The sequence below is a fragment of the Mauremys reevesii genome, linkage group 25 (genome assembly GCF_016161935.1).
Source record: "Mauremys reevesii isolate NIE-2019 linkage group 25, ASM1616193v1, whole genome shotgun sequence".
NCBI classification, from domain to species: Eukaryota; Metazoa; Chordata; order Testudines; family Geoemydidae; genus Mauremys; species Mauremys reevesii.
Genome location: NC_052647.1, coordinates 15,266,554 through 15,276,971, shown reverse-complemented (window position 1 = coordinate 15,276,971; position 10,418 = coordinate 15,266,554). Strand labels below are relative to the sequence as shown.

The following is a 10,418-nucleotide window of genomic DNA, read 5'->3' as shown; positions in this document are numbered from 1 at the left end:
GCTGTCTCCTCATTGAGATGGGAATCCACCCTCTCCCTAGAATATTGGCTAGTGCTGGTCGTGGCCTCTGTGGCCAGCCATGCCCGTCATACTAGCATGGAGACCAGGGGACCTCCAGAAAAGGGGGGGGGCAGTGCATCCTGGGTATTGTGCTGGCAGGGTACCAGTACCAGTCAAATTGTTTGAAACTGTGGTAAGGAACAGAGTTATCAGGCACACAGATGGACATGTTTTGTTGGGGGAAGAGTCAACATGGCTTTTGGAAAGGGAAATCATGCCTCACCAATCTACTAGGATTCTCTGGGAAGAGAAGCGGTCAACAAACGTGGACAAGGGGGATCCAGTGGATCTAGCGTACTTGGCCTTTCAGAAACCTTTGATAAGGCCCCTCATCAAAGGCTCTTAAGCAAAGTAAGCAGTCGTGGGGTAAGAGGTTCTCTCAGGGATCAGATAGAAGACAAAGGGTGGGAATAAATGGCCAGTTTTCACAGTAGAGTGAGAGAGCGGGGTCTGCTCAGTATAGTGAGAGAGGGGGTGAGGAGGGGACAGGCCTGCCTGCGCTGCTGGTTTCCTGCTGCTTCCTGGCCCGGTCTCCCAAGGAGCGGTACTGGGATCAGTGAGAATAGTGAAATGATCTCATATGAGGTCATAGAATCTCAGGGTTGGAAGGGACCTCAGGAGGTTCTATTCCAACCCCCTGCTCAAAGCAGGACCAATCCCCAAGTGCTGTTTGACAGATTCCTAAATGAGCTGGAGAAAGGGGTGAACAGTGAAATCGCAGAGTTTGCAGATACATAATTAGTTATGCCCAAAGCAGACTGCAAAGGGATCTCACAAAACTGGGTGACTTGGCAAGAAAATGCCAGATGAAATTCAGTGTAGATAAATGCAAAGTAATGCACATTGGAAAACATCTTCACAATTATCTATATGAAGTGATGGGGTCTAAATTAGCTGTTGGCACACTGGAAAGAGATCTTGGAGTCACTGTGGATAGTTCTCTGAAAACATCCACTCAATGTGCAGCAGCAGTCAGAAAGGCGAATTGAATGTTAGGAACCATTAGGACAGGGATCGATAACAAGACAGGAAATATCCTAACGTCGCTATATAAATCCCCGGTACGCCCACACCTTGAACGCTGCCTGCAGTGCTGGTCGCCCCATCTCAAAGAAGATATATTAGAACTGACAAAAGTACTGAGAAGGGCAACAAAAATGCTTATGGGGATGGAACAGTTTCCATCTCAGGCAAGATTAAAAAGACTGGGACGGTTCAGCTTGGAAAAGTGACGGCTGAAGGGGATATGCTAGAGGCCTATAAAATCATGACTGGTTTGGAAACAGTGAATAAGGAAGTGTTATTTACCCCTTCACATAACACACACAAATCATGGGCCACCCAATGAAATTAATGGGCAGCAAGTTTAAAACAAACAAAAGGAAGTTCTGCTTCACACAACGCACAGTCACCGGTGGAGCTGGTTGCCAGGCGATGTGGTGAGGGCCAAAGTCCTGGAGGACAGGTCCATCAGTGGCTACTAGCCAAGATGGTCAGGGACGCAGCCCGATGCGCTGAGTGTCCCTAAGCCTCGGACTGCCAGAAGCTGGGAATGGGCGACGGGGGTGGATCACTCGGGAATGGCCCTGTTCTCTTCATTCCCTCTGAAGCACCTGGCACCCACTGTCGGCAGGCAGGACCCTGGGTTGCTGGACCACTGGTCTGAGCCAGTCTGGCCGTGCCTAGGTTCTGGGTGCAGAAGCGGGGGCAGGGGGACAGGGGCAGAGTTGTGGGGGGACAGAAGGCGACAGGACTACAAGGAGGCGGCGAGGTCCCCTGGGGCAGGGAGGGGGACCAGAGCTGGGAGGTGGGGGGCCGATACCCAGCAGGGCAGGGGGTGGGGCAGTCAGTGTGTGGAAGCAGCTCTGGAGGTGGGGGGTCAATTCCGGGGGGTGGCAGAGTCAGGCTGTGGAGACAGCCCCCCCCCCCCCACGTGCTCTGTGCCTCTGTGTGTGTGTAAAACCACGTGGTCCACTTTTCGCTCCTCCGTTTTAATGAATGGAGCCGGCCCCACCCCCGCGCATGCGTCCTCCCCGCTCCCCGCCCCCCTCGGGGGAGTCTCCGCCCCTCCGGCCGAGACGCCGGCCAATAGCCGCGGCGGCTTTCGCAGTGTTGTGGTCACGTGGGAGGCCGGGTGTTGTGGTTGCGGTGCCGGCCCCGCCCGGGCGCGCTCTTATCGCTCAGGTTGTCGGGCCCGCCCGCCCGCGTTGCTCTCCCCCGGTCCTGCCGCCCCCGGGCTCAGCGGCGCGGTGCTGTCCGCGCGGGCCATGCCGCTGGTGCGCTACCGGAAGGTGGTGATCCTGGGCTACCGCTCCGTGGGTGAGTCCGGCGGGGCGGGGCTCCGCTGCAGGAGCGGGGGGGGGGGGGTGCGTGCAGCCGGCGGGGGGGCGGGGGGGGCGATGCAGGGGCCGTCTGCAGGGCGTGGGGCGGGAGGGGCTCTGCCCGGAGCAGGGGGGGGTCTGCGGCGGGGGGGGAGGAGGGGACGGGCCCGCCTGCGCTGCGGGTTTCCTGCTGCTTCCTGGCCCAGCCCTTCGCACGCTTCGAGCTGCTCAGCAGCATCTGCGGGGGGGCGGGGGGCTAGGAGGGGGGGGTCCTTCCCACCCGCCCCAGGCGCGCCCCAGGGCGGGGGGGTTATGGCCACGTTCTGGGGTGTGCAGCTCTCTGGGGTTTGCTGGACCCCCCAGCTCTGACCCCGGGGGGCTGGGGAGGGGTCATGTGGGGTCAGTTTGCCATTGAGCCACATGGCAGGCGAGGGGAGAGAGGAAATGACCAGGGGTCAGAGGTCACGCTCGGGGAACTGACTCGTCTCCTTAGATTTCGTTGATCACGTTCAGTGGTTTGTGTGCGGGGGTGTCCAGCCAGGGGCCTGCCCCGCACGGGCTGTGTGTGTGTGTCTGACATTTCCTCTCCCCCGGGATGGGGTCTGGGCGGGTGGGTTCGAATCCCTCTGTTCAGGCTGTTGCCTAAAAACACCCACCCGTGGGGGCTGGTCCCCCCCCCCTTCGTGCTGGGGCGCATTCGGACGTCCCCAGCGAACTTCGACATGGGTGTGAAGCTGGCAGGCCTCGCCCTGGTGTCTCTGGGGGTGGCTCCTAGCCGCCTTGACGGGCACGTCCACACTGCTGTCAGACCCCCGTGGCTGGCCCGTGCCGGGCTGACTCAGGCGAAGGGCGTGTTTCGTTGTGGTGCAGACGTTTGGGCTCAGGCTGGAGCCCTGGGGGCGCTAGGACTCTGGTTTGCACCGCCATTAAATAGCCTCTTAGCTCAAGGGAGCTGGCAGGGCCAACGCCGGGTGTCTGATTGCAGTGTAGACGTACACAGAGACTTGTGGCATTCACAGCAATGAGGTTTCAAATCTCTCCCCTCTAGGTAAAACTTCCCTGGCTCATCAGTTTGTGGACGGGGAATTCCTGGAGTGCTACGACCCTACAGTGGAAAGCAGTGAGTGCAGGGCCCTTTCAGGCCTGATGAAATCTGTAGCGGGCATCTCTACCCTGGGGATTGTGCTTGTCTTTGCACATTATTTATCTCCGTAGTGCCTAGAGGCCTCACCAAAACCAGTCTCCATGGGAGGTGCTGTGGAGACCCCCCCCATTATTTAAGGAGGGGGTGGGACTTGGCAGAGTCCTGGACAGAACCCACCCGCTCGACCAGGCTGCGGGATCCACGTTACTGTTCTTTGAGAGGACTAGGAGTGTGCGGTGTCCACGCTACAACTCAAACTCACTTTAACGCACACGTGTTAAAGCACCAGCCAGGACACCAGCCACTGGGGAGGGGATGGGGTGCGAAGGTGGCTTCCCTGCCTGGAATCCAGAGCCTTCTGCAGGGGGCAGGGAGGGGCCCGGGGCGAGGTATCCATCAGGGCTCCCTAAAGCGATCCGTTAGTTGCTTTTGCCTGGGATGACTGGAAACCACTTGGCTCTGCTTGGGGTTTCGCTCAGATAGATCTCGAGCGCGGGCGAGAATCCAGCTCAGAATAACCAGACGAGGGGCCTGTAAGCTGAAAGGCCACGTGCTGTGGGTGGGTCGGTGGGTGGGGGAGGGGGATGTTTCCATTTGCTTTTGTGGTGACCCCCTTCCTGCCCTGGGAGGTTCCGAGCCCCTTCCTGTTTTCCAGGAGACCTCAGCCCCGCCAATAGCGAGGAGGTGGGTGGACCTTTACTCAGGTCTGCTCCTTGTCAGGAAACGCAGCTAGTCCTGTGTGTGCAATCGCAGGAGACCTGCTGGACTCCATCCCAGCCCTGCTCCGGAGCGTCCCCCTCCTTAGCTCACCGCGGAGCCGCTCTGGCCTGCCACGGGGCTGGGGCTCAAATCCGTCATCGACTGAACATCCAGGGAGAGCTGAAGGCCCTTCTCGCGGGGAGGGCTGCCTGATGGCTGGGGCTCGGCTCTGGTTCTGCTGGGTGCAGCTGGCTGGGCAGGACAGGAGACCGTGGCCCATGGGAGCTGAGCTCAGCCTGGGGGGCTGGTGTAGCTTAATCCCGGGGTTGCGTACAGAAGCTTCCAACTTCTTTCCAGGGGCTCCAGGGGCCTCATCGCCTTCAGCAGCCGGAACCCTGAGGTAGGAGGGGACGTCCCACAGGGATTGACCCTGGGCCCGCCGAGGGTCCCAGGCCCGTTCGCTATGGGGCAGTAGTGGACTCATAAATCAGCCACTAGAGGGCAGCAGGGAGCTGTGGGGGTGGGGCACACCCTCTAACTGACTCTTGCTCTGTTGATTCCCTCCAGCCTACAACAAAATGCTGATGGTGGGAAAGGATGAATTTCACCTCCAGCTAGTGGATACTGCAGGGCAGGTAAGGCCTTGGGGCAGCCAGGATGGACTAGTTGTAGCTTTTCTCCATGGTGCCTTATCCTGATGGGTCTCTGCCCCCAAAACCGATACGTGCTGCAGCCAGCTCTGGGGTGGAATCCATCACCCATCAAGGCAGCAGTTTAGGTCAGGAAGGGGGAAATCATGTCTGATGACCAGAGAGAATTTAGGAAGGGGGAGGGATTTGGTCAGGCCCTTCCCCCTCCCAAAATAACACCTGTTGTGAAAGGTTCCGTGTTTCCAAAGGCATTAATCTCCAGCACCAACGCTGTCCCTTAGCATGGCGCTGGGGCATAGGGGGCACTAGCGAAACCTTGAAATGCCGCCCTGGCTTTCTGCAGCCTGCTGGGGGTCTCCCATCCGTGTGCTGACCTGGCTCGATTCTGCTGCGCCTGGGCTGGGCTCCTGTGTCTCAGTGGGGTGGGGTCCCGTAATGAAGGGGGCGTCGACCTTGTCTGTTTGTTTCTCACCCAACGCTGTGCCCGCGGCTCTCCAGGACGAGTACACCATCCTGCCCCCCTCCTTCAGCATCGGGATCCATGGATACCTGCTGGTCTATTCGGTCACCTCGCTCAGAAGGTGAGGGCTCCCCCCGGAGGGAAGGGGGGCTTGGCTCCAGCGCGGGAGAGGGGACGCTCCGTGAGCCCCCACGCTGCAGCCAGGCTGTGACTCTGGATCAGAGAGGGGGCTGTTCTCCCAACTGCCCCTGGGGGGGTCGTCCCCAGGGTTGTGCCCCCCAGTCGTGGCAGGGCTGCCTGCTGCCCAGGCTAATCGATGGCTCGGACAGCTCCAGGCTGGGATCCAGCCGACTGCAGGGCGTTCGGGCCCCCCCCAACTCGACACAGGGATGGGCCAGTTTGACAGTCACTTCTTGGAGCAGAACCTGCCCAGCCCCAGTGTTCGCCCCGAATCCCGTCATCAGTGTTGCTGGGCCAAGCCTGCCCCCGGAGCAGCGCGGCTGCAGCTCCGTGGCGCCTCCTTAGCGACCGCTCCCCGTCTCCCCTCTGCAGCTTCCAGGTGGTTAAGACCCTTCACAACAGGCTGTACGAAAGCAGAGGGAAGACCCGGTAAGAGTTCCCCTCCCCTGTCCGGGGCCCGCTCTGCCCCAACGCGGGGGCTCTGGGGGAGAGGCTGGGTCTGCAGCTGCCCTGGGTGGACCCACTCCATCCCCGGCTGCCGGACTCCAAATGGGGCATGTGCCTGCCCCACAACCCACCGGGGCTGTGCATGCTAAGTGGGCCCCTTGGCCGAATGGGCCGTGGCCTCGGCTCCCCAGGGAGGGCTGGACACCTGGCCGCGGGGTGTGCGTCGGCCATGGCCCGCTGGAGCTGGGCAGGCGTGGGCTGGAGGCGGCCGGCTCCCGGCTCACTCTGCTCTTCTGACCCTTCCCCTGCGCAGGATGCCGGTGGTGCTGGTCGGGAACAAGGCCGATCTCTCCCTGGAGAGGTAAGAAGTGGCTCTGCTGCTGTGATGGCCCTGTGGGCTGTCAGCCGGTTCCTCCCTGCACCCCGTCTCCCTAGAGCTCCCTGCTGAGCTCTGCCCCCTCCCTCCGCTCCCGCGTTCCTGGGGGGTGGGCAGCTCTGGCCTACGGGATCTTCACTCCTCATCCGGCTCCCATTGCACCCCCTGTCGTGTGTCTAGCCGGGAGGTGAAGACAGATGAGGGCAAGAAGCTGGCGGATTCCTGGGGGGCCGTGTTCCTGGAGTCCTCGGCCAAAGAGAACCAGGTCTGGTATATTTCACCTCTTGGTCCTGACACGCGGGGGGTTGGAGAGATGCTGAATGGCCCCGGGAGCCCATGGGCCATCTCTGCAGCATCTCCTGGTACCTGCAGGCTTTGGAGGGGGGGAGGGGGGAGAATCTGCCCCTCTCAACAGAGCTGAGGGGTTGTGGGGGTGGCAGGGGGCTGCACAGAGGGGTACGGTCCCTGCACTGCAGAGACAGGAGTGACTGAATTCCCCCAGAGCGCAGCCATGCAGCTGCTGCTGGAACAGAGGTGCTCCTGGGGGGTGGGGAGCAGTGGGGGGGCCGGCAGATGCTGGGGAGCAAGACCCCTGTGCCTGAAGCGCTGGGCGGGTGGATTCCTTCAGGACCTCCCCCAAGGGGGCTCCCCAGTTCTCCCATCCCTCAGAAGGCCATGGGGCGGGCCTCCCGGCTGTCACTCAACCCCCCTTCCCCACTCCCTCCCTGCCCGCAGATGACCCGGGGAATCTTCACCAAGATCATAGAGGAGATCGACCGGGTGGACAACTCCTACTGCACCGAGCGCGGCTGCCTCCTGATGTGAGCGCTGGTGCCTGGAGCGTCCTCGTCGGAGGCGGTGCTGTGGGGCGGGGGCAGGGAGGGGGGCCGCCTCCCCGCCTCCCCCTAGACGTTTGCTTGCAGCCCCGGGAGCAGGGAATCCAGGGCTAGATGCCACCAGAGCCGCCTGGCCTGGCGTTGTTACGGGTAACCCACAAAGACACTGTACCTCACGGCCTGGCCCCGCGCTCCCCGGCGGGCAGGGCCTGTGTCTGCACGTTCCCGGCTTGGAAGCCGTCCGCGTGCATCTGGCGCACTGCGTCTATGGAAGGGGCTCTTCTTGCCAAATGTATTCATGGTTTTTTGGGGGGAGGGGGTGGGGGGGGGCTTTGGATATTTATAGCCGATGTCTAAGCCTGCACGCACACGTTTACAGCGGTCTCTGCCCCGGCCCCTGGCATGGGCCCAGTTCCCCGGCTGCGCCACCGGGGCAGAACGGGACTTCCTTTTTTTTTTTTCCCTAATGCTGCTGGAACCGGAATCAGTTTTCCAGTCCTTCCGAGACCCAGTCTGGTCTCAATTCGGCTGTGCCAGCGGCAGCTGAACCCTGATCCGGCCAGGGTTCCGCCCACCCGCCTGCCTCGCCATCTGTTGCCTTAGTTCTCCATAAAACCAAGAAACTGTTGTGAATTTCAGGCCACAAAGGGGGTTTGAATGTGGATTCTTTTCCGATGTTGGAGTCTCTTCCCCGAGCCCTGTTGAAAGGGCAGCACTCATGGGTGGGAGCTGAGGGTGGGTGTGGCTGGATCAATTAAACTTTGTTTTGTATGCAAAAAGAATTTCCTGGCGTCTCTGTGCTCAGGGTCTGAAAGAGAGACTGGGGGGGGAAGGGGGATAGTGGAGCACGGGTGCGTCCGCTGAAGCTGGGCAGCACTCTGAGACTGTGGTGGTGGGTGCTGTATATAAAACTTAGAGTAGTCGGGGGAGGGGGAATAATTGGTGGTGTGCTTCACCCACCAGCAGAGCAGCTGCAAAAAAGATCAGCAATGGAATAGTGTTATCATTAGGTTTCAGAGTCAACGTCCACTGGGCCTGGATTAACACTCTGTATGCACATAACCCTGTCAGTGGATCTTCAAGTGCTTTGCAGGAACTGAGCCTGCCCTCAGAGGGGTAGGTCAGAATTATTTCTGGTTTGGGGGAAACTGAGTTAGAAGGAGTAAGTGAGCTGCTTGGGAACACGCTGCCTAGGTCAGAACCGAAGTGTCCTGGGGCTCCTGCTTGGCTGAAGAGTGAAGGGAAGGCATCGTTCTCCCCGCTTCACACTGACAAGTCCTAAAAGGTTACACAGTGTGAAAACAACCTGTGGAACTCACTGCCACAGGATACCTGGATTCAAAATCCGGCTTGGGCGTTTAGAGGGATAATAGGAACAGTTGCACTTAGGCTAGCTAGGAAGAGCTTTTGTGTACTCCCTGAGGTTTCGTGGTGTTAGCTAATAATGCAGGCTGGTTCCTCCTCGGAGGTTGGAGTCCTGGGGCAACGCCCCTGTTTTACAGATGCAAAAATTGAGGCACAGAGGGGGGAAGGGGCTCACCCAGGGTGGTGCAGGGAGTCAATGGCAAAGCCAGGAATGGAACCCAGGAGTCCTGGCCAGTCTGCTGCTGTAACCCCTCCCCCAAGCTGGAAATGGAAGGCCAGGGTCCTGCTTTCCAGGCCTCCCTCTCTGGCAGCTGGACTTTGCTCCCCTACTCAAGCTGGGACTAAAACCCAGAGGTCCTGGTTCCCACTCTGACCCCCTGGGTCAGGAAAGTGGGGAGCTGTGAAGTAACAGCCCCCTCTCTGGGCACAGCTGGGGGCTCCCAGCAGAAGCCGTCCCAATGGGGCTGGGGTGTGTGGGGGGGGAGCCACGGAGCCCGTGGGGGAGAGATGCTCACATGGGAGCCTGCCTGCAGTAGAATGGGGGAGCTGTGGGGGCACTGGACGCTCCAATGGGGCAGCCATGGACGGCGGGAGCCAAGGCCTCGTCCCCAGCAGGACCAGGGAGCCAGGCCCACTGGGATCCACTCATGGGGCTGGAAATCCCAGTGCGGCAGGATCGGCAGATGGAGGCTGTGCTAATCCCACTCTGCAGCGCCCAGCAGGCTGGCGGGGAGAGGGGAGCTGGCTGCAGGCACTAATCCGGGCCCTGGCTGTGGCTCTGGCCGGCTCCCTGCTCAGCCCCAGCCCTGCGGCTCTCCCTGGTCCCTGAGCCCCAGTGATCTGTGTCTGCTTTTCCCTCAGCCTCTTGCTGAGATCCATGGCTCTGTCCATGTGTCTCGAACTGCTGCAGCCAAGTGGAAAGTCCCAGGCTGAGCCCCTAAGCTGGGTGTCCGCTCCCGGGTGCGATTTACACTGTGTCTTATTGTTACTGGTGCTCGGACTGTCCCTCATCATTCCAGCCACTGTCTGTCTGTCCAGCCAGGGCTCGAACTGGGCCAGTGCGTGGCTGCACCGTGGATGAGCGCCTTTCCCAAACTGCCCTTGTGTTCTCCACAATCTCAGCTCTCGTTTATGAGATTTCTAGCCTTCGTGGCTCCCCTGGGAACCGTGACTTGGGTGTAGCAGGGCAGCAATGGCTGCCTGAGTTTGCAGAGAGCCTGAAACCCTAGCTGTGAACGCCCTGTTCACCCCAGTCCCTGCTCACTCCAATGTCAAAGATGATCCTTTCAGTATGACTGTTATCTAGCCCACTGCCCCTCTCAGCCTCTGGAGAGTGATTAGGAGCAGGATCAGATGCCGAAGATCTGCAAAATCTAGTTTGGGTAACTGCTCAACCATGGGGAAGGGGAGGGGCTTTGAATACCACCGAACTCTTACGTTTTTCCTGCAGTCAAGCAGGAGCCCTGGGGGTGTCTGAGCTCCCCCTGTGGTGCTAAGCACAAGGAGCCAGGGCCGGCGGGATCGTACTTTGAACAGCTGCACAATCTACTTGGACCCTTGTTTGGCATCTTAACTAGGCAAAGTTGTTTAGTGGGCGGGGCTTGGAAAAGTATTTACTATTGTTTCCCCGTTCATCCACCCCATCTAATCTATCAGTCCTCCCCACACCTAAGCTCTCCTGGCTCCCATCCCCTGGGCTCTGACCTCTCTACTCCCTCCGCAGTATCAGGGGGATACAGGATGATACTTCACTTCCTGTTTTAAACCATTGCAGTGTGTGGCTGTCAAACAGCTGCCCATTCCACCCCAAAGGTGGCTGCATTTCAGTGGTTGGTGGAGCAATTCCCATAGCGAGCACAGGACTGGGTTTACGAATTTCC

The 10,418-nt window shown here is 59.8% G+C and overlaps 1 protein-coding gene across 1 annotated transcript; it reads left to right on the top strand.

Moving 5' to 3' along the window:
• The first annotated feature begins 2,200 nt into the window (after window positions 1–2,200).
• On the top strand, window positions 2,201–7,962 carry RHEBL1 (RHEB like 1). The gene is made up of 8 exons (XM_039513825.1): window positions 2,201–2,379; window positions 3,430–3,501; window positions 4,792–4,859; window positions 5,373–5,455; window positions 5,887–5,943; window positions 6,275–6,322; window positions 6,518–6,602; window positions 7,073–7,962. Exons 1-8 carry the CDS (start codon window positions 2,328–2,330, stop codon window positions 7,160–7,162), a joined length of 555 nt encoding a protein of 184 aa, XP_039369759.1. The 5' UTR covers window positions 2,201–2,327; the 3' UTR covers window positions 7,163–7,962.
• Window positions 7,963–10,418: the final 2,456 nt, after the last annotated feature.